Below are 23,727 nucleotides of genomic sequence, written 5' to 3'. Positions count from 1 at the left end.
TCCAGCTCCCGCTGCTAAGAGATGGCATAAAGGCAAACTGGTACCTTAATAGCTGCCAAATTGGTCCTGACTGTTCCTATAATTAAATCAAGGGGAGTGTTGTGTTCACTGTATTTCCTTGCTTTCCTCCAAAAATGAAGTAGCTAGATATATTGAAAGACATATAGCACAATTATCAGTTTCCCAGATAACCTCTGCAGGGCTAAAAGAAGTAAGTGCCCTGAATAAGCAGGTCTTGGCAAACATCCCCAGGAACTCCTGGGTTCTGCTTGGGGAGTATTGGAGAAGTTTCCCAAATCTCGGCAGCCTGATCAAGGCTCAGTGTGTAGGGACAGCCCCCTTACAGGGAAATGGAAAGGGAAAATCATTTCCCTCAGCTGGAAGAGAGTTTCCTCTGGGAATTTTCTGGCCTTGATTGGTCTAAGTTCTCCAAAATAATTCAAGGTCACCAGGGCCCCAGTGCTTAGCCCTGGGGCAGAGTGTGGTGTAGTGGTAAGAGCTTGGGCAATGGAGTCCAGACACCTGTGCCAAAATGCCAGCTCTGCCGTATGACAGCCAGGGGACTTTGACAAATGGCTTTGACTCTCCATGTCCTCTTCTTTATAAGGTCTGGACAGTGATGTGGGGATCGCAGAGGACTGAGTATCCTCACTGACCACAGGAAGTGCCGAGCCAGGTGCTTTCGAGTTGTTTTATCCTCTTTTCAAGAGTACAGCTGAGGCTTGCAAAGTTGCTTTAACTTGCTCAAGGTTCCACACAGCTGGCATTGGAGTCTGGTTAGGTCTGACTTTTATCACCCCATAATTAATGACTGCATCTGAGAGGACCTGTTGTTTTCAGTTCTTGGGGTGTGTGGATGAAAGAGCAAAACTCTGCTGATTTTAAGCAGAGTCCTTTTTAAAGGAGCAAGGGAGGAAAATCAGTCCTTCCCCTACTTTCTAGAGTCACCCTATCCCAAAGTGTGTTCACAATCCACCAGTGATATGTGAGATTATTTTGGGGTGTTCATAAATGGGCATCATGGGAGAGTTAGTATTGATTTTATGTATATCAACTAAAGTTTATATAATTAGCCCATCTAATCTATGATTTCATGGACATGATGCTTAGAATAAGACTAAGTTTAAAAGAAAACAGTTGAAGCTATCTAAAGTTGGTTTAGAAAAGAAATATTAAGGAAAGTCTCATACAGACTTCATAAAACCTTTAGCATAGCAGTTAAGAATCTGGGTTCTGGACCCCGACTGCCAGCGTTCGTATGCTGAGCACTCACTAGGTGTGTGGCCTTGGGTGAGTTACATCAATCACTTGTGCTTCAGTTTCCTCATCTGTAAAGTGGGAATAATGATAATAAAACCAACCTATAGAATTGCTGCAAGAATTAAATGAGTGACTATGTGAGTAAGCTCTTGGAATAGTTAGTTACGCATATTAAGTTGATGATGGTGGTGATGTTGATAGTGGTGATGGTGACAATGATGGAAAAGCCTTGAAGATGGTATATATACACGTGATTAATGTTTTCGAAACACTTTCTACAACTCTTAGAGAAACAACTAGCATTTCACATGTAAGAAGACTAGACCAGAAGGAAGCTAGGAGGGGTCCCAGCCCTCAGGCCACAAGTGGCATAAACAAGTTTCTTCCTGTTCCCTGGTCTGGGGCCCACTTGCTAGAGGCGGCAGTCCCTCGCTGGGCACCAGCATGGCAGCTAAAGCAGCTTCAGCAGCTTCTTCTCTCTGACATTGAACTGATCTTCAGGCCCAAACCTCCCTTGATGTATAAATAGGCAATTGTTTAACCAAAAGTTGTCAGATCCATCGAGAGCCTGGCCAGGAACCTCCTCCAAGCAAATCTGCTTTCAGGAGGCCCTTTGGTGCCAACTTGCTTATCAGGAGAAGAGCTCTCTCCCCATCTGTTTCGTAGCACCATGATTGATGGGAGGAGGTAATTAATATCTCATCTCCAATGGGGAAAGCAGATTGCATTTCCCTCTTGCTTTTCTTAAACCCAACCAGTGAGTTTATCCCTGTTTGCATGTTCACTTTATTTAATCCAGTTATGGTAGCCATGTCAAAATAAAGCTTAGCATCACACAGGCACCTATACAAAGCTGTGTACACAGACGCTCTCTGGGCCTCCGTATGAGGTTTTTTTTTTTTTTTTGCGGTACGCGGGCCTCTCACTGTTGTGGCCTCTCCCGTTGCGGAGCACAGGCTCCGGACGTGCAGGCTCAGCGGCCATGGCTCACGGGCCTAGCCGCTCCGCGGCACGTGGGATCTTCCCGGACCGGGGCACGAACCCACGTCCCCTGCATCGGCAGGCAGACTCTCAACCACTGCGCCACCTGGGAAGCCCTCCGTATGAGTTTTGAGGTCAACTTTCAATCTTTTCTTTTTTCAAAACAATACATGTCAAAGTTGGACCAAACGCTAGAAGGAAAATATGTGCAGTGTCATCTCTGAGACATAGAGCGTGGTTTTTTATTTCCTTCTTTTCTTTCTTTTTGTGTTCCATGCCTTCTATGGAGGAACTGCATTACTTTTATAATAAGAACAGAAGGCAGTAGACATTGTTTTTAAATAGGTGTGAAATAGGGAAAACCAGTTAGCCCTCAATGGACCTTTAGACTCTTAGAGGTGCAAGCTGATTTGGGCCCATGTGAAGAGCATGGGCCACCAAGCCTGGGATTCTCAGTTCCAGGATTTGGGCCCCTAGCTCTGCATTTCTGCTCAGGCTGGGTTTTTTTCCATTCCTGAATGTCAAAGCCAAGTCAGCTTTCTTTGCCCAGGGAATGTGTAATGATAGAGTTTACTGTGTGCCAGAGACTGGCCCAAATGCCTTAGAGATGTTAATTCTTTCAGTTTTCACAACAATCCCATGGTGTAAGTGCAGTCATTATCATGCCCATTTTCCAGATAGGGACACTGAGGCTAGAGAGATTAAACAACACACAGCTTGGGAATGGGGAAAGAGACTCGAACCCAGGCAGTCTGGCTCCAGAGTCTACATTCCTAGCCACTGTGCTATACCGTTTCCCTAGGTATGTTCATTGTGGAGTTTCCTGCCATGTCCAGGCCACATGTACTTATGGCTGATACATTCCTTCCACCAAACAGGTCAGAGTCTGCCTCTCCTGTGACTGGTCTCCTCTGGTGTGAGGTAGTGAAGCTGAGCTTCTCCCTGTAGCTTCCACTCCTACCACGTTAGCTTCTTTTCGTTCATCTGGGCTCTTGCACACACTATTTCTGCCTCCTCCAAAATTCTTCAGATGACTGATTCCTTCTCATCCTTCTTGTCAGTGCCACCTCCTCAGCAAAGTCTTCCCCAATAGTCTCCACTAATTAAGTTCCTGTCTCTTTATTTTGTCATTGCGCTCTAAGTTTTCCTGTATAACACTTATCACAAACACCTAATTACATATTCATGTGTTTTGTAGCTGTTTATGACTACTTACCTATTTATTAGAGTAGTGTTATAGTCCTGTAGCTAAGAGTGTGGAATCCAGAGCCTGACTGCTAAGGTTTGAATCCCTTCCTTGCCACTAACCAACTGTGTAGCCTTGGGAAAATTAGTTAACCTTTCTGTGTCTTTGTTCCTTCATTTGGAAAATGAACCCTCATAGGATTGTGATGAAGATTAAATGAGAGGTGCTTTGTGACCACCTAGAGGGGTGGGATAGGGAGGGTGGGAGGGAGGGAGACGCAAGAGGCAAGAGATATGGGAACATATGTATACATATAGCTGATTCACTTTGTTATAAAGCAGAAACTAACACATCATTGTAAAGCAATTATACTCCAATAAAGATGTAAAAACAAACAAACAAACAAAAAACAAAAACAAAAGATTAAATGAGAGAATATATATTAAATACAAGGAACAGGACCTAGAAAGTAGCAAGTGCTCAATAAATGGTAAATATTATGGTTTTATCTTTCATCCTAGAAGAGAGAGGATAGGGATGATGTCTGTCTTCTTCACAACCATATTCTCAGCACAGAGACTTGGAGAGTTGCTGAATGAGCAAATACCCCAAGCCCCTTTTCTCTTCCAACTACTGCAGAGTTGGGGCCTGACAGTTGACTCCAGCCCAGCTTGGGAAGGGGCATAACCCACACTGGACATGTGAGAAAGGGCTAGCAGAGCCCCTGTGGAGCTGCCAAACTAGGAACCCAGTGACCTGAATCCTCACCGACTTGTGCCTTGAAAAGATGGGAGGGTTTTGTATTTGTGGTTCTCAGACAGAATCAGGGTGCCCGTGTTGCTTGTCACCCTCTACCACCACAGCCATGGGCATTGCTGAACTAAAATAATTGCAGGAGATGGGTGCACTATGAGGGCTTTGGGCTTCTGTCCTTGGTGCTGAAAAGGCATTGCTTCTCAGAGCCTAAAGGGTTTCTCCTTAGCTGTGGAGGTGCCCTACACATGCCTGTCTACCAAATCCCAGAACAGAGAAGAGGAGAGATAGAAGTTTTAATTTTCTGGCTTGATGAGGGAAGAAGTTAAGTATCTTGGTAAACACTTATTAAGCACTTACTAAGTGCCAAGCACTACGCTAAGCCCTCTCCATATATAATATAATCTCACTTAAACTCTCTGAGGCAGATATTATGACAATCACCAGTTTCCATGTAAGAAGCTGAGGCATCCGTGTTCAGGTCACCCAAGGTTAGTGGCAAATCCAGGACTTGTTCCAAATATTCTGGCTCCAGAGCCCAAAGTTTGGCCCCTGTGTGGCATGGCTGTTTTGTGTGAGTCCATTCACATAGCTGGCTGATTTCATACATTGTGTTTTCATGCTTTGTTCCATGATTTTATTTTTAAACTAAAATGCTTAGGTTGTACTTAGGCTAAAGGAGTAATCTGGGTTGAGTGGGAGATCACTGGAGAGAGAAATAGAAGAAGAGAAAATATTTTTCTAGGCTGTGTGACTTCAGATGACTTTGGATCACACATCCTTTCTGAGTCTCAGTGTGTTGGGGTTTTTTATCTATAAAATTAGTTATATTAGCTGATTGCTGAGATTCCTTCTTGCTCAAACATGCTGTAAAATCTGAGGGGCAGTGTTCTTCCTTTCAGAATTCATTACAGGACAAGACAGTTCTGGAATAATTCCACACTTGATGAATATACCGAGATTGTAGCCAGGGAATTAACTGAATTGAGACACTTCTTCATTGTCTGCCCTTTCTGAGGCCATTTCCAAAGGCTACAGATACTTTCTTAACTGACCTCTTCTCCCATGGGGGAGATTCAGGACCCCTTGCCATCCTCCATCTGATTTCCTCTGATGCTCAACTGAGTAGATTTGGTCCTTGTGACATCCTAGTAGAAGCATATTTAGCTCTGACTTTGTCCCATATTGTGGCAGTGGAGAAAAATCTCAGGGAGGCAAACCATCCCTGAGAGCCCAGGAGGTAAAACCAAATGCAAGCGATACCATGTTTGCCCTTAAGTAACCTATTCTGAAGACAGAGCCCTTGTGAGGTCTGGCTGAAAGCCTCTTCCATTTTGTCTTGGTTCACTCATTTCTGGGCATTGTCTTTTTGAGGAAATAGAAGTTCTCGGATCCTTCCTTTGGGTCCTTTTGGAGGGACCCTGGCGAATTGAAATGAAGAATGGCAGAGTAGTTAAGCATTTGCATTGGATTCATCCAGACCTGGATTCAAGTCTAGGCCTGTTAGCTGCGTGACTTTGGAGAAATTACTTAACCTTCCTGTGATTCAGTTCCTTTGTCTGTCGAAGGTGTGTTAGAAAAATCTGATACCTGGCTAACTAATGACAGCTACTTCCTGACTGCCTGACAGACATGGCTGTTATTTTTCCCTTTATTCATTCACTCAACAAATATTTATTGGGCACTAGCTGTATGTTAGGCACTGTAGTAGAATACAGAAGTGATCAAAAATAGACAAAAATCTCTGCCCTCTTGGGGCTTACATCCAGTAGTAGAAATAGGCAATAAACTAATAAATACCCTGTATATTATATTAGAAAGTGAAAAGTGCTATGGAGAAAAATAAAACACCAAAGGAGGATTGGGGAGGGATGGTATCTCTGTGAAAAAAAGAACTGATGGTTGGGTCAGCCCATTGCTTGGGTGAAGAGTGCTTACTTTGCAAGGACCTTTGTAGACATCACCCATCACAATTTTGCAGCTGATTTGGAAACTTGTCGGGACAGGTGTCATGGAGCTCATCCTACAGGTGAGGAAACTGGCATTCAGAGAAGTTAAGCCAGCCCCACTTCTCAGTGAAAGCAGAGACAGCCTTGGTACCAGACCCTCTTCATGTCTGCTCTTCTATGGTGTCACCTGTTGACCCCAGTTTTACCAGGTAACCAGGTCAACTGGAAACAAAACTGAAGGGAGGTCAGCATCGTTGGTCACCTTCTGTGAATTGGGCCCATTGCTGCAAATCTTCCCTCCATTCCTCAGGTGAGAGAGCCGTGCACCTTTTCCTGGTGAGCCAGCATTAATGACAAGACTCACCCAGGTGTTCACAAACTTACTATGGTTTCCAACCTTTACCTTTTCAAGTTATAGTAAATCCACAGGGAAGAATAAAAAGCAAATCACTGTTGAAACAGCTGATTCTTTTCGCCTGCTAGATACCCAGACTCTGGGTGTCTGCCACCTTCTCCGAGTCCAGACCTAAGTTCCTGGTAGCCCCTTTCTGATACCTAGGCAATCTGTGGTCTCTATTTACTCATAATTAACCAAAGCATGTGTTTGCAGCTTATCAGTTTTTGAAGGCAGTAAATACAGCAGCCAATCTCCCAACCCCGTGAATATTTCATTTTGGAGATTACTGCATAAATATTGTATTTGGATATTGCGGTCCGGGACATCACATTAAAATTGCAAGATGATGCTGTTATCCCATCTAATGGAACATGAAATTAAAAAGCTGGTCCACGGAAAGAAACATTTTGCAAGTCGTCCCACCTGTATTTCTTCTCTCTCTCTCTCTCTTATTCTCGGTTGGTCTTGATTACCATGTAAGTTTTGATATAGAGTATCTAAAATTTGAAGTTTTAAACACAGTTAAGTGTGCCCACTGGACATTATCATATAATTGGCACCAGCCAGAGTCGAGGTAGGATTTTATTTCCTCAGACTTGGCGGCTTCCTTCAGTGGGTCATTTAGAGCCAAGTTTGGTGTCAGTGAGTGCTATGGTGAGTGTATTGAAAACCCTTCACCAGGTCGCTCCCCAGAGAGGACATGGCTTTGCTAATGAACTTGGATTTGGCACTAGGAAAGGTGTGTTAGGGAAAGAACAGGACCAGGGACGCTGGACACGTGGGTCTTCTGGTCGGCTTCTGCCCTTGTTTGTATCCTCAGAAAAGTTGTCAGCCTTCTTTGGGCTCCCATGCATCCGTCTAATGCTTGCCCCACACCTCTTCCTGAAGTATAACAGAGGGACTTAGAGAATGTCACAGCTGGAAAGTACCCTAGAGATTACCTAACCCAGCGTTATTATGACTGGTGGTCTGTGGGCTGGATTCAGCCTAGGGATATGTCTTATTTAGCCAGAAATGCTTTTTTTAAGGGATTTGAGTGCTTTTCAGAAAATGCAGTCTCTACGTCTTTGCTAAACTCCACCTACCCTGTTATCTTATACTAAGCCCACCTCACAAACTTATATTATTTGTCTGACCCCTGTAGACATTTAATTTTATAACGTAGACCTAGCCCAACTTTGTCAGTTTCCCATGGGGGAAACTGAGTCAAGGTCATCATTTTCCAAATTCACCCAGCTGGTTACTGGTAGAGCCACACTGCAATGTAGATGAAAAGCACATTTGAGCAGAATTAAGTCCGTTCACCACCAGCATCATTGTTGTCACCATTTTTAGTACACTAGCATCAGTTTGGTTAAGAATTACATATATTACACCATCGTGCTCAGTGAGTGACCAATGTCAAGAAGCAGGTCCTCTATTTACGCAGAAGAAAGTGCTAGGGATGTGGGTTTATTAGTGAGGTTTCAGGCAGTTCCCTTTGGTGGATTTGTGGGAGGCCCAATGGAAGAGATTCTTTGTAGAATTCAGCATGACCAACAGGGTGGGACTATCTCCAGCTTCTATGCCCTGACGTCTGGTCATCACCATAGACCTTTCCTGAGCAGATGCCTTGTACTCTTCCAGGACCTGTAAGGTAGGCAGAAAGGAGGAAGCCAAGGTCAGTTCTAGTGAGCACAGCATCTACCTCGGAGGAGACAGGTAACTCTAATGTGAAGACAGAGGTGAGGTCTGCCATGGAGGCACAAAGACCTCTAGACACACAGTGGGGGATGCAGCCTGCTCTAGTGGAAGAGGTGGCATTAATGTGCCACAGCCATGGCTACCTGCCCTATCTGGAGCCTAAGAACATTTGCATTCATCACGGTAACGACAAAGGGGAAATCATTCAGGAATGTATTAGTCAGCACTTTTTCAATTGCAAGTGACAGAATCCCATCTTAAAATGCCTTAAGCACTTTACTGTCAAGTCTGGGGGTGAATCAGGTATAGCAAGATCCAGGGTCTCAAGCAAAGTCATCAAGGCTTTGTCTGTCTGTCTCTCCCCCTCCCTCACTTCCTCTCTCCCTTCCTCCCATTCTCCGTCTCTCTTTTTTTGTCTTCTCTTCTATGTTACCTTCATGATCAGACAACCTCTATACTCATGGTGACAAGATGGCTGTCAGCAGCCCTCAGCTTACATTCTTCCAGAAAAAATTCCCCTAGAAAAGTCCTCCTTCCTAGTATTTCCAGCAAAAATCCAGAACCTAGTCTCAGACTCAGCTTGAGTTGCTTGCCCATCCATGAAGCAATTATGGCAGCCAAGCAGGTGGAATACTCTGATTGACCAGGCTGAGTTGTGTTCCCACCCCTGGTGCTGGGGGTGAGACAAACCAAGTGAACTGAGAGTTGAGGGTGAGCAGCTGTCCAAAATAAAATCAAGGTGTGGTTCCCAGAGAATGGATGCTGGGCAGACAGAAACAAGGGAATGAAGCCCCATTATTTGCTACAATGTGGAGGAACCCTGAAAACACGAAGCTAAGTGGAAGAGACTACAACTTGTGTGATTCTATCTATAAGAAATATCCAGAATAGGTAAATCCATAGATGGATTGCCAGGGACTGGAGGGAAGGGGGAATGGGAAGTAACTGCTGATGAGGATGGGGGTCTCCTTTGGGGGTGACAAAATATTTTGAAAGTAGAGATGACGATTGCACAACATTGTGAATGAACGAATGCCATTGAATTGTATGCTTTAAAATGGTTGATTTCATGTTGTATGAGCTGGAGGGGCAGCAAGATCCCTGGGTGGGGAGACCTGTAGACTATAAACTCCCAACGAGATAACCAGCTCCTGAGGAGCAGGGACCATCCTCACTTCTCCTTGCCTCCCACCAAGGCCAGCACATGCCTGGCACATAGTAGGTGCGAAATTAATGCTAACTGCAAATGAACTGAGAGTTTTGGCCAGAGAGCTTGGCCCCAGTTCTGTCTACCCTCCCAACACACCCACCTTACCAGCTCTTTGACCTTTGATTTCTGCATCTACAAATTAGGAAATGCCAATTCCACCCTGCCTGGCTAGCAGAATCCCAAGTGTGTGTGTGTGTGTGTGTGTGTGTGTGTGTGTGTGTGTGTGTCCTAGAGCAGGAGTTATTAATCTGAGGTTCATGGATAGAATTCAGGGGTCTATGACTTTGAATAGGAAGAAAATGATCTTAATTTTCACTAAACTCTAACTGAAATCTAGCTAAATGTAGGCAAAATGTAGGGTAACAAACCACCACAGTATTAGCAGTTACTGTTAGGAATCACATTTTATTTTTTTTGGCCATGCCACGTGACATATTGGATCTTAGTTCCCTAACCAGGGATCAAACACATGCCCCCTGCATTGAAAGCGTGGAGTCTTAACCACTGAACCGCCAGGAAAGGCCCAGGAATCACATATTTTCAAATCGCATTATAATTGATGCAACCACTTCTAAATGTCATATATGCTCACCTCTTCTTCAAAATTACAGTAGTTTTTAGACCTATGACAAGACCTTGTTATTAAATGTGTTAAAAAGGAAACACATGTAATTATCATAAATGTGGTGTTTTAAAAAATATTTTGTAACACTCATTTTAATGTGTGAATCAAGAATCATGTGAATTACTATATCATCACTTTGGTATTTTTGAAAATATTTTGTAACCCTGTGTATTTTTGTTGTATGCATTTAAAAGCATTATTCTGCAATGGGATAAATTGGGAGTATGGGATTAACAGATACACACTGCTATATATAAAATAGATGAACAACAAGGATTTACTGTGTAGCACAGGGAACTATATCAATATACTGTAATAAGCCATAAAGGAAAAGAATCTGAAATATATATATGTGTGTGTATATATATATATGTGTGTGTGTGTGTATATATATATATATATATATATATATATATATATATATATGAATCACTTTGCTGTAACCTGAAACTAACACTATATTGTAAATCAACTATACTTAAGTTACTAATTAATTTTTAAAAAATAATTTAAAAAAATAAAAGCATTATTCTGAGATGAGGGTCCATAGGCTGTATTCACCAAACTGCCAAGGCATCCATGGCATGAAAAGGTGATTTCAAAAGTTCTCTAAAGAGGAAGCAGATGTAGCAGATGATCATTGCCATCTAATTGTGCTGGGTGGGCAAGTCTCCTTCTAAGCTTCTGTGTCCTCATCTGTAAAATGGGCATAATAATAGTACCTACCCCATAGGGTTATAGACACCAGCCTCGCTTGTGAAGATCAAGTGAAAAACTACACACAGAGCCCCTAGCTCAGTCCCTAGCACACAATAAGTACTCAATAAATGCTTTTATTGCCAAGACTGTGCCATTTCATTTGGACTCTAGGTGGCGCTCTTTCAGGGCTAAGCACTACTTTGTCTTGCCCAGGTTCATCCGGAAACAGGGCCTGGACCGGCTCTTTCTGGAGTGTGATGCCCACATGTGGCGCCTGGGGGACCGGCGGATCCCAGAGGGCATTGCCGTGGATGGCGGCTCAGATTGGTTCCTGCTAAACCGGAAGTTTGTTGAGTATGTGACGTTCTCCACAGACGATCTGGTGACCAAAATGAAGCAATTCTACTCCTACACCCTGCTTCCTGCAGAGGTGAGTATCCAGGAAAAAATCCCTGAGGAAGGTAGGGGTTGGCTCTAGCCTTTGGAGCAAAGTGGATGCTGAATTTTTGCTGAATCTTTGGCAAAGCCACACAGGGTTCAATACGTTGTCCTCCAAACATCCAGAGGAAGATGGGGAACTGTATTGGCTACCAGGGACCTTGCTGTCACAGCAGGGCCCCTGGGCCCCTCCAGTCTACATGGAGGTTGTATGGAGTAGATGCACAATGCTGCCACCAGCAATCTAGACAACATCTTTAAAGATGTAAAGTAAAAAAGGCAGTTCTTCCTCAAGACACTTGGCTCCCATTGGTCGTAAAACCATCACCATATACTGATTTTGTTAGAACAAGACACTTTATTGCCGTTTTTCAGAAAACTGTTATTTATATAAATACAAAGCTCTCATACCTACAATAACAATGGCGCCCCCTAGAATTGTGCAGTGTGTAACCTGCACAACTGTATATGCTGGCTTTTTCAGGAAACACCCACATCAACTTTTGACAGATCCTCCACATTTACCAATCCTGTAATAACTTTTCAACCCAAGAATTCCTTTTCTAATTTTGAATAGTATTCTATCATTCCCTGACAGACAGTAGTTTTGGCCTCATCAGTCACACCAGAAATTCCAGTGATCCCAAAGCCAGGGCTTCTGTTGGGTTTGCACTAGCCCCCTGCATTGACAGTCACTGTGTCCAAATGCTTGGGATTCAGCATTTCCTGTCAGCTTTTGGAAGTATTTGAAAAGCTCTGGGAAGTCTTTCCCCACTTTTCAGACCTCAGGATGGGAAACTGTCTTAGCTCAGGGTGCTAAAACAAAATACAATAAAATGGATGTACTTATTATAGTTGTGGAGGCTGGAAGTCCTTGATCAGGGTGCCAGCATGGTCAGGTGAGATCCCTCTTCTGGGTTGCAGGCTGACTACTGACAGTCCTTGCTGGGTCCTCACATGACAGAAGGGGTGAGGGTCCCCTTTATAAGGGCACTAATCCCATTCATGAGGACCCCACCCTCATGACTTAATCACCTCCCAAAGGCACCACCTCCTCACACTGTCACATTGGGGGTTAGGATTTCAAACTATGAATTTTGGGGGGACACAAACATTCAGCCTATTTCAGAAGTCCTATTGTGTAAGATTGCAGGGTATTCTGAAAGAGCCCCAGCCCCAGCCCCATCTGGAAATGGGTATAGGGACTCAGTGCTGAAGTGTTGCCCCTGACGTGCCAGCAGCCTTCTTATCAGACCTGGACTGAGAGATTCTAGATTAGCTCCCTGACCTCCAATTCACTTTCACCCTAATTTCCAACTTCAGAAAATTCCAGAGCTGGTTCTGTTTCTATTGTGCCTGCAACACCTCCCATGAATGGCCCACCATTCCTGGCTGTGCCCCATCTCTGGACCACCCAGATTGTGTGTTTCTAGGCCAGACAAGACAATGCAACTCATCTGATGGTTTCCACATCCCTCACCGACATCTGGGGCAAGGCCAAGCTCTGAGTAAGGCTGACTGCCCACTTCAGTCCTGAGGGATGATGGGCTTGTCATCACTGGGCCAGGTTTTGCTATTCTGCACACACGTTAAGTAATCAGCTTTTAATCCTATTTCAGCGAAAATCACCTTTTCTATCAATTCTGATAACCTCCTCATCCATTATCTTACAGGGAATTTCTGTATCATTACAAAAGGACACAGGGCAATCGATAATTGGGTACTTTCCCTCACTGCTTGATGGAGAATATGTGCCTCTGTGGGCTTGTAGACAATTCAAGCTTAAAATGCAGGTTCACAGGCATGTCATTTAACATCATCAGAAGGGCAGCTGGGGTGTGGATAGAGCCTCCTTTTGTCCACTCACCCATTGAGAAGAGACTGTTTGGGGCTTTGGCTCTTTAGTCAAGGTGCCCATCCCAATGCTGGTTCTCTCTGTCCCAACCATCCCCCACTTCCCAGCGCACACAGGCACTTTACACTCCAGCGTCCCTGTTAGATCCCACCTCCTCCATCCCAGCCTTTCTGTCCTGCCCTTCTCCCAGACCACCTCCAGGGGACCAGTTTAGAAGAAATCTGAAGGCTTTGCCATGAATTTGTAACAGGAAGACACGTGTTCCCCAACAGCTTTCCCTAGGAAGCAGAGAGCAGGGGAGAACCTATCTGCCTGGTATCTGAGGTTGTTATAAAACAGTTGTGCAAATAGAAGTCAGTCTCTCTCTCTCTCTCTCTCTCTCTCTCTCTCTCTCTCTCTCTCTCTCCCACACACACACACACACCCCATCTCTCTCTCTTTTAGCAGCTCCAACCATGTGTCTCTTCTCTGGTCTCTCTTTTCACTCTCAGCATTGCCTCTTTCTTGGATTCCTAGGAGAGGTTGACCAAGCCTCAGGAATAGGGGGAGATTACGGCGTCTGGTTCAGCACCACGGACAGTGGGAAGCCCAATGGACCCCCACCTCCTCCCCTCCCAGTGTTGTAGTCGTTACTCCAGTGACTAGGGCAGGAGGGCATCCGTGATTCTGGCCTCCCTCTCCCAGGAGTGAAATTCCAGAGCTTCAGTCTTTGTTTTCAAGATATCTCAGACCTGAGTCTCTTTGGTTTCAGGTCTAACTATTTGCAAAATCAAGAGCCCTTTTGGCCCAGGGTTTTCTAGAAACTTGTCCCAGTGTTTTTCTCGGGTCCCCATGTATACCCTAAGGGAATTTCTCTCTCTCTGCTCAGCGGACAGAGGATGTCCTGGGTGATAAGAGATGTCTTGAAATCAGTTTCTAGGCTGCTGGGGAGAGACATCTTAGAGAAACACTCAGAGCAGTAACTTCTAAGCAGCATTAAGCCATCCTGGACAAAACCTCCAGGGTACCCTTGGTTGGCCTGGACTGGCACTGACCCCATTTGCAGAGAGAACAGCTGAGTCTCCAGGAGAGTCCCTTCACTGTCAGGTGGCCCTCGGGAAGGACCCCTCACCCCAGCCCACTCGAGGGAGGCTGGACGAGGTCTCAGGTTGGCCCCTCTCTGCCCCGCAGTCCTTCTTCCACACGGTCCTGGAGAACAGTCCCCACTGCGACACCATGGTGGACAACAACCTGCGCATCACCAACTGGAACCGAAAGCTGGGCTGCAAGTGCCAGTACAAGCACATCGTGGACTGGTGCGGCTGCTCCCCCAACGACTTCAAGCCACAGGACTTTCACCGCTTCCAGGTGAGCCGCGCCTTCCAGCCAGCGTCTGCAGGCATCCGAGGCAGCCCTGCAGGTCATTGGATCCTGCACTTTCCAACCCTGGTTCTTTTTTTGTGTGTGTGTGGTACGCAGGCCTCTCACTGTTGTGGCCTCTCCCGTTGCGGAGCACAGGCTCCGGATGCACAGGCTCAGCGGCCATGGCTCACGGGCCCAGCCGCTCTGCGGCATGTGGGCTCCTCCCAGACCGGGGCATGAACCCATGTCCCCTGCATCATCAGGCGGACTCTCAACCACTGCGCCACCAGGGAATCCCCTATTTCACAGATATTTAAATGATGCTTACTACATGTCCATCATTGCTTCACATGCTTTACAAATGTTAACTCATTCAATCCTAACACCCTTTTTACAGATGAGGAAACTGAGAACAGAGAGGGCCGTAAGTGTCAGAGCTGGGATGTGGATCCAGGCAGGCTGGCTGCAGAGCCCGGCTCCTAAATACCCACCTACCCTCATCCCCACTTGCTGACATTGTTCTTTTTATTTCACGAGCGCAGCAGACAGCCCGGCCCACCTTCTTTGCCCGCAAGTTCGAAGCCGTGGTGAATCAGGAAATCATTGGGCAGCTGGACTATTACCTGTATGGGAACTACCCCGCGGGCACCCCGGGCCTCCGCGCGTACTGGGAGAATGTCTACGATGAGCCTGACGGCATCCACAGCCTGAGCGACGTGACACTGACCTTGTATCATTCCTTCTCCCGCCTGGGCCTCCGCCGGGCGGAGCTGTTGCTGCACGACGCCGGGGAGAACAGCTGCAGGTGAGCCAGGGAACAGGGGGCCAGGGACGAGGGACCGTCCTCCTCTGTAGGGGCTGCAGCTCCACCCAGGCTTCTCCCTAAAATCATCCACGCAGACGTCCCAGCGTTCAGAGCATTTCCTGTCTAAGCCTTCGTCACCCTTTAACCTTCCCAGGATAGCAGATCTAATATTTACCTAATTATTTCCTTTCTGTGGACTCATTCTTTGTGCTAAATATATGTATTTTAGAAGGAAGCTTTATGTCACCGTGTTAGATAGTTATGTTTGTTTTACATGGAAAGTAATCATGAGAATACAGAACTTTTTTTTTTACTTTTTATTATGGAAAATGTCAGATATACACCAAATAGAGAGAACAGTGTAACCCCATCTCTCGTCACCAGCTCTAGCAATTACCAGCTCCCGGCCAATGCGTTTTCATGTGCGCCTTCACTCACCTTCCCCGCGTCCCAGATCAGTTTGATTGAAGCAAATCCCATACATATTTTGTCTCTGAAAATGGACTCCTTTTTAAAATGTAGCCATACTATCATTGTTACACCTAAAAACATAACCAAAAACATCACAAAAAGGCAGAACTATTATTTAAAATGTTCATGTACCCTTTAGAATCATCTCACCTACCACTAGTGGGTACCAGTTGACACTTCAGGAAAGAATGTTCTAGAATATATGAATGGAAGACGGAAGGTGGGAAAATGATTCAACTTAACCCCATCTCTCCCCTGCCTTTCCCTAAGCCAATCAACCCTTCTCATTTTGTGTACCTTCTCTTCCATTCTCTAGCAATGTACATTGCAGATATTTCCATAATGACAGCAAGGATTTGGTATCCTGCTTCTTTCGCTCGGCATTATAATACCAGCCCGTCCTCTCCTTGCTGCTCTGCAGCTTCCGTAAGGATAATGACCCTTTTTAATGCCACTAGTATTCCACTGAGTAGGAATTCCAGAGTTTGCTTAATTCAGCCCTTTCCTGTTGCTATTGTCAGTAATGGACCATTGTAAATAATGTTCTGATGAGTATCTTTTTGCAGAAAGCCTCTTTTTTCCCCCTCCTCTTTTCTGATTATTTCCTGAGGATGGGCTCCCAGAAGTGCCTCTAGCCACTCTCCTTCTCCTTCTTGTTCCGCCTCCCACCTTCCTCTTTAAACAACAAAGAAAAAACATTTATTAATATCAGTCTTTCTCCACTGAGCCTTCTATGTGTCCCTCCCTGCCCCGCTCTTCCCTCTTCTCAAGAACAGAAGAAAGAGAGGAAAGGAACCATTTTGTTCCCTAAAACTCTGAAAGCATGGGGCCCCATGCATGCAGGCCAGCTGGATTTCCACAGGGCTGCAACAGTTTTTCCCTCAGCCTTCCTTCTCCTCTCCCTGCAGGTTCTGATTTAGTTTAAAGGGAGACCAGAATGGGTTAGGAACCCAGGACCTGCCATTTGAACTCCACTCTACTTACTAGCTATTGACCTTGGACAAGTCATGAACCTCTCTGAGCCTCAGTTTTCTCATCTGTAAAATGGGAGTAATCATAAGCCTTACAGCATATGGTGTTGTGAGGTTTAAAGGGGATAATCCTCCAAAACTACCTTATGAGTTATGTATTATTATTATTATTATCCCCATTTTAACCGTATTTTACATATGAAGTGCTTGGTACATGTTTATGCTGTCGTTGGTATCTTAGTTGCCAATATTCTTAAACTGCCAAAAGCAGCCAATAGGGAGCCGGCTGTGTGAGCTACATGCTCCATCACTGGTTACATGAACTGTTCATCGCTTCCTCTGCACTGTTCTTTGCTGACCGTCCCCACTGTCCCCACTCATTCTACCTTTTCCCAGTCTTCCAGGGTCATCTCAGGTGCCACATCCTCTGTGAAACTTGCTAAGAGCTCCCCTGATAGCCCACCCCGTGCCTCTCCTGAGCCCAAAGTAGCCTCCAACACTCCCACTGCACTTAGCAGCAGTGTCTTGGACCAAGGTCGTTGGTGAATGTCTTTTCCCCCTGCTAGTCCGGGGTTAGTTAGAATCCCTGGCCGAGGAACCACAGTATGTGTCCCCAGTAGATGGCACAGTGCCCGATGCTTGGGAGGCAAATGCCGTTTAAGAGTACTTTTAATCCCAGGCTTCATAGCATTTATAAGGTAAATAATCTTATAGGAAATTTCAAAAGATTCCTCCAATTGATTTATAGTTGTTGAAATTTTCGCCTGGTATTTGTTTTGGGATTAAGCAAGCCATCAAGTTGCCTCAGGCCTGGAATCCTTTGGCTTCTACCACATTTTTTTTTTAACATCTTTATTGGAGTATAATTGCTTTACAATGGTGTGTTAGTTTCTGTTTTATAACAAAGTGAATCAGTTATACATATACATATACATATGTTCCCATATCTCCTCCCTCTTGCGTCTCCCTCCCTCCCACCCTCCCTATCCCACCCATCCAGGTGGTCACAAAGCACCGAACTGATCTCCCTGTGCTATTATAATGGAACCATTGTGCCTTGCTGTGGGCAAAGCCAATATATATTTATGAATATGAGCCTGCAAATAAATCAGGACAAAGGACCCTTGTCCCAAAAGGCAAAAAAGAGTAAATTTCTACCCCTGGGCTATCTGGGGAAACAGCAAGTGAAAACTTTATTTCAGGAGTCTCATTTTCTCTGGGCATTTCATGCAAATTGTGTCTTTCCAGTCTATAGTATATCCTTTCATAAAAATTATGTTTATTGATTTTTTTTCTCATTAGGTAATAACATTTGTTCATTGCAGAAAATCTCAAAATGGCAGGTTGAAAGTTCTCTTGTGAGCCCCATTCAGAGATAAGGATGTCAGTATTTTATTACATGTCCTCAAATTCAAATGCCATCAGGGCCAGGCAGGAAGCATGTATCCTCAGCGCAGGGTGGGCTGACCTGTAAACCAGGGACCCCCGGGGCCCCAGTGCTGAACTCCAGCATATCCTTGCCCTCCAGCACATCCAGCACATTCCTTGTGGGAATGTACCCTTGGAGTTGCCAATCACATCTCCTGAATTTTCAAGACAAATCAGAAATCCACAATTTTGTGTGAGCCTCCTAAATTTTTTAATACCCACCTCATTTAAATAAGAAGTAAAAACACCTTTGGGCCAAGTGAATGCACCTGAAGCATCCTTTAGGTTCTATTGTATTGCATCTGGCATCTCGTTACAACTCTCTTCTTAGTCTTAATTACTTAATTACCATATAGAGTCTAGAGGAGGTACCAGTGGGCTTTGTGTTCAGTCCTGGGTTACAGGTTCCCTAGATGTACCTTAGAAGCAAAGGGTTCAAGAGAAAATCCTTCTAGAATCTTCACTCAAACAGTAAGTATTGATTGAGCACCTACCATGTGGCAGGCTGTGTTAGGCACTGGGTGCTCAGCCATGACCCAGACAGACCAGGCCCCGAGCTCAAGGCCCTCCCCTTCTAGAGTGAAAGCAGGCAGTACCCCAGCTCACAGAAACAAGAACAAAAGATCTATAGAGAATGAAGAATGAAGATAAACTCAAGTAACAGCAGTGAGCTGGCGACTTAAGTTCAGTGGTCAAGGAAGGTCTCTCTGAGATGGTAACATTTAAGCAAAATAAGACAGAGACAACCATGCAACCATAAGAGGAAAAGAGCATCTCCAGCAGAGAGAATGTCCTATGCAAAGGCCCTGAGGTGAAAATGAGCTTAGCATGTTCAAGAATCCAAAATAAGGTCCACGTGGCTAGAAGGTGGTAAGTTGGGACAGAGGGAAACAATGAGGCTGGAGAAAGAGGCAGGAGTTTTAGACCAGGTAAGGAGTTTGGGTTTTACCCAAGCATAAGCAAAACCCCTTGCAGTATTTAAGGAAGGGACGATGCATATTGCTACTATGGGAATCAGTTATAGCAGACAAAAGTAGGAGGAAGACGAGTAAGGACGCTTCTGCAAAGGTCCAGCAAGACGTGATGTTGGCTTGGACCAAGATGCTGGCGGTGCATAGGACAGTAGAGGATGGATTCAGGTGGAGAAAACAGGATTTCTTGGAAGAAGATAAGGGAAAGCGAGCAACCCAAGATTAACTCCTAGATTTCTGGGGCACTTGACTATTGCTTGTTTGCCTGACCCCTTAGCAGCGCCCCATACAACTGACCACCGCCTCCTGGAAACACTTTCTTCTTTTAACTCCCATGACAACAACCTCTCCTGCTTTTCTTCCACCTTCACTAGTCAAACACTGACAACCTTACAGAACAAACACTGACGACCTATTATTTACCTATTGCAGTAATGTCGTGTAACAAGCCCCAAATCAGTGCTTTGAAACGATAAGCATTTACAGAGCCTTCAAGTTTGCAGGTGAGCTGAGCAGTTTTCCTGGGCTCAGCTGGCATCTCTCCTGCATCTGCAGCCAGCTGCAGGTCTTGGCTGGGAGTGGTTGGCGGATCTAGGATGGCTTTGGCTGGGATACCTGGGGTGGCTCAGCTCTGCTGAGTGTCTCATCCCTCCACAGGCTAGTCTAGGCGTGCTCTCATGGTGATCACAGAAGAGCAAGAGAGGGAGTGGAGGGCTTCCCTGGTGGCGCAGTGGTTGAGAGTCCGCCTGCCGATGCAGGGGACATGAGTTCATGCCCTGGTCCGGGAAGATCCCACATGCCATGGAGCGGCTGGGCCCGTGGGCCATGGCCGCTGGGCCTGCGCGTCCGGAGCCTGTGCTCCGCAACGGGAGAGGCCACAACAGTGAGAGGCCCGTGTACCGGAAAAAAAAAAAAAAGAGAGAGAGAGAGAGGGAGTGGAAATGTGCAAGGCTACTTGGGGCCCTGGCTCAGAACTGGCATGATACCCCTTCCTCTTCTGGCCAAAGCAGATTTGAGATGGGGGAACAGACTCACCTCATCGGTGCAAGGAAACCTACAGAGTCACATGGGAAAGAGACAGGAGAGGCGACAAATTGCAGACATTAATGCAGGCGGTCCCCAGGACACTTTCACAATGCCATCTATGCTGTCCACAATCGTCACTAGCCACAAGGAGACATTTAAGTCTAAATTAACTAAAATTTAAAATGCAGTTCCTCGGTTACACCAGCCACATTTCAAGGGCTCAGTTGTCAGAAGTGGCTGAGGCTACTGAACTGAACTGCACAGATGCAGAACATTCCATCATGGCAGCGAGTTCTGCAGCACAGTCCAGACGGAGGGGTTTCTGCTTCCAAGGTCCAGACCAAAGTGGACTTGCGTGGGCCGGGAATGCCCAGCAAGCAGTCTGAAGACAGTGCAGGTTTTTCTTCTCAAAGCCCCGAAGGCATCTGATAACAAGGCAGTGATTTCAGGAGATGCGTAACACAGGAAGGCGGCTTCCCTAACTGTTATAATCAGACGTAAAGACTTAAACTCCAGAGCAGGACCAGAGGAAAGGAAGGCTGAGAGGGACAGTGATTTGTGGAACGCTGTCATTAAGGAACCACAAGCACCCTCTAAGTACCGTGCACCTTACACGCTGCAGAAGCCGACAGCTTTTCATTTTACAAGTAGGAAGGACAAAGAGCTGGGCTCGTCCAGGCTCCTCCCTCCTTCTCTCTTCACTCCCCCCTCCTCTGGGCATCTCTGCTCAGCTTCCCTGCCCCTTTCAGCCAGAAGCCTTTGTGGATCAAAGGCATGCATCTTAAAACAAGCTACCTACTTGTGTATGTATGAATTTATCTCAGTTTGGCAATAATTTTTAAGGACCATACCCAGTGCCACTGCTAAGGACAGTGAAGTGTAAATCAGTACAATGTTTCTGATAAACTTGGGCAGCAGACATCAAGAGCCCCTTGGAGGTTAGAGAGGAAAAGAAATATGTCACAATGACATTGTTTGCACACCATTGTCACTTCTCAGTACCTAGCACTGGAGGGTCAATGAATGTCTGTGAATTGACATCATCTATGGAAAGAAGCATCAAAAGTAGTCATTTTGGGCTTCCCTGGTGGCGCAGTGGTTGAGAGTCCGCTTGCCGATGCAGGGGACACGGGTTCATGCCCCGGTCCGGGAAGATCCCACATACCGCAGAGGGCTTGGCCCGTGAGCCATGGCTGCTGAGCCTGCGCGTCTGGAGCCTGTGCTCTGCAACGGGAGAGGCCACAGCAGTGAGAGGCCCACGTACCGAAAAAAAAAAAAAGTAGTCATTTTTATTTTCTTGATTGTACTTTCATACAGTCAGCATGTTTTACATTTATGATCAGTAAAAAGTTATTGTTAACAGTTATTTTGATCATAGAAACACAGGGAGCAGCTTTCAGGAATATAGTGAGCTTTGTATAAAATGGGGATTATTTTAAGGACAGGATCAGAGTGATGGGTGGGGAACCCCATTGTGATCCAACACACGTCCAGCCCTGACCCATGAGCTTGCATGAGCCTGTGCATGTTTTTCAGGTACTACCCAATGGGCCACCCAGCCTCTGTCCACCTCTACTTCCTTGCTGACCGTTTCCAGGGCTTTCTGATCAAGCATCATGCTACCAATCTGGCCGTGAGCAAACTCGAGACCCTAGAGACATGGGTGATGCCAAAGAAAGTCTTCAAGATCGCCAGCCCACCCAGCGACTTCGGGAGGCTTCAGTTTTCTGAGGTAAGAGGCCAGAAACTATCACACGACGTCCCCTCTGGCAGTCCACTTGCTGGGTTCTGTTTCTGCTCTGACACTTGTAGTTGGAGCTGGAGGAGAAGAGGACTTGAAGAGGCCCAACGATAAGCCGGCCCTGTGCCTGGAGAAGGTTCAGGGTGGTCAGTGTCAGTGCACCAACCAACCTGGAGCTTTCGTGTATTTTTATAGTAGAACTTCTATTCCTTTTCATTTTTCACCCTAACCAGTGATTCCTCCTAAACCTATGTTAGTAATAAACCAGTAACAAATCAGTTTCCTAATGAAGTTGTGGCATGAGTCCCATCTTACAGATTGGAGAACTGAGGCCTATAGAGAGTCCGTGATTTTCTGGATCGTAGCTAGGAAGTGGAAGAGCTCACATTGAATCCAGGTCTCTTAGGCCACAAATCCCATGCTTAATTGTGCTTTTGTTTCCCCAGTTCCTAACACAGGGTTTAACTCAAAGTAAGCACCAGATCAGTCATTGAATGGATGAGTGAATGGATGTATGCATGCATAGAGGGATGGACAGAGGTGTCAGTGGATGGACAGATGGTCTGATGCATGGATCCATGGAATGCAGTTCCCACCTCCCCAGGACTGCAATGGCTTTTAGTTATTTTTCTGCCTGGGGAGATGGATTCATCTAACGCCACCCTTGTAACATCAGCCCTACGTCGAGACCTGAAAGGCCCTACGTGATCTGGCCTCTGTCTGCTTCTCCAGCCTCATCCAGGACCACTCTCCTTCCCGCTCACTCTTCTTTCATCTTTGTCGAACATGCCAAGTTTGGTCCTGCCTCGGGCTTGACACATGGTGGTCCTCCTTCCTAGAATACGGTCCCCAGGTTTTCACCTTTTTTTTTGTTGTTGTTGTTCATTCTGATCTAAATCCAAATAGTGCACCTTCAGAGAAGCCTTCTGTGCCTACCCACTTATGCCACATTTCTACACCCAACACATCCCTTTTTTTTTTTTTTTTTTTTGCGGTACGCAGGCCTCTCGCTGTTGTGGCCTCTCCCGTTGCAGAGCACAGGCTCCGGACGCGCAGGCTCAGCGGCCATGGCTCACGGGCCCAGCCGCTCCGTGGCATGTGGGATCTTCCCGGACCGGGGCACGAACCCATGTCCCCTGCATCGGCAGGCGGACTCTCAACCACTGTGCCACCAGGGAAGCCCCCCTATTTTATTTTTTTCTTAGCATTTACCATCTCAAATGATCTTGTTGATTTCTCTGATCACTTGGTGATTGTCTGCAAGAGAGCAGAGACTGCAGCACTGGCTCACTGCTGTACCCTCAGCACATACAAGAGCCCACAGCCTTCATAGATGCTGAATAAGATTTCTGAATGAGTGAGTGTATGTGCTTGGGTAGTGATGCTGGTGGGAAGGGGAGACATGATCAAGCTTGGTGAGTGTTGCCCACACAAAACTCCAGCACCTGATTTCTAACTTCCCCACGTCAGCAAGAAGCTAAAGAGGTGATTCATTCCCGGAGTTGAACATTCCCAATGTGTTTGGCTGCTGGGTTAGGGATGAAGAATCCTGTTTTAGAATATGGAGAATCTTCAAGGTCAGGAGTGGGGTGGGAGGAAGTGTCTGAGTTGCTTACATTTTCCTTGCTGGTCCTTTTCCAGTTCCTCTGGCCCCGCCTGGCCAACCTGTGCCCGACTGGATGGGCACTGAACAGGCATGGATGGAAGTTTCTTGTTCAGCCACCATTTTCAGTTAAGGCTCCAAATGGATTGGCTGGATCCGAGCTGCCATGGGAGCCCACTCCATAAATTACTGGCATCAGGGGGCAGTTAGACGCTGTCCCAGTTGGATTCTGTGCTGAGGGCCCAAGAGGCCAATTGAAGACATTAATGTCCCATTAGGGAGATGGATGCCTGGTGGCTGGGCTCTCCCTGTTTATCAGCCTGCCAGTGGGTAA

At 46.0% G+C, this 23,727-nt stretch overlaps 1 protein-coding gene across 1 annotated transcript in view; it reads left to right on the top strand.

Moving 5' to 3' along the window:
• The window catches only part of XYLT1 (xylosyltransferase 1), a 302,348-nt gene that overhangs the window by 260,906 nt on the left and 17,715 nt on the right, over positions 1 to 23,727 (top strand). The window contains exons 7-10 of the mRNA XM_081255416.1: positions 10,957 to 11,173; positions 14,207 to 14,383; positions 14,920 to 15,182; positions 21,586 to 21,781. Coding sequence (XP_081111542.1) covers positions 10,957 to 11,173; positions 14,207 to 14,383; positions 14,920 to 15,182; positions 21,586 to 21,781 — 853 coding nt within the window. The remainder of the gene's footprint in view (positions 1 to 10,956; positions 11,174 to 14,206; positions 14,384 to 14,919; positions 15,183 to 21,585; positions 21,782 to 23,727) is intronic.

The sequence above is a fragment of the Mesoplodon bidens genome (assembly GCF_964165515.1).
Source record: "Mesoplodon bidens genome assembly, chromosome: 15".
In the NCBI taxonomy this organism is placed as follows: Eukaryota; Metazoa; Chordata; class Mammalia; order Artiodactyla; family Ziphiidae; genus Mesoplodon; species Mesoplodon bidens.
Note: the sequence above shows the minus strand (reverse complement) of the source record. Positions and strands in the feature narration are given on the sequence as shown.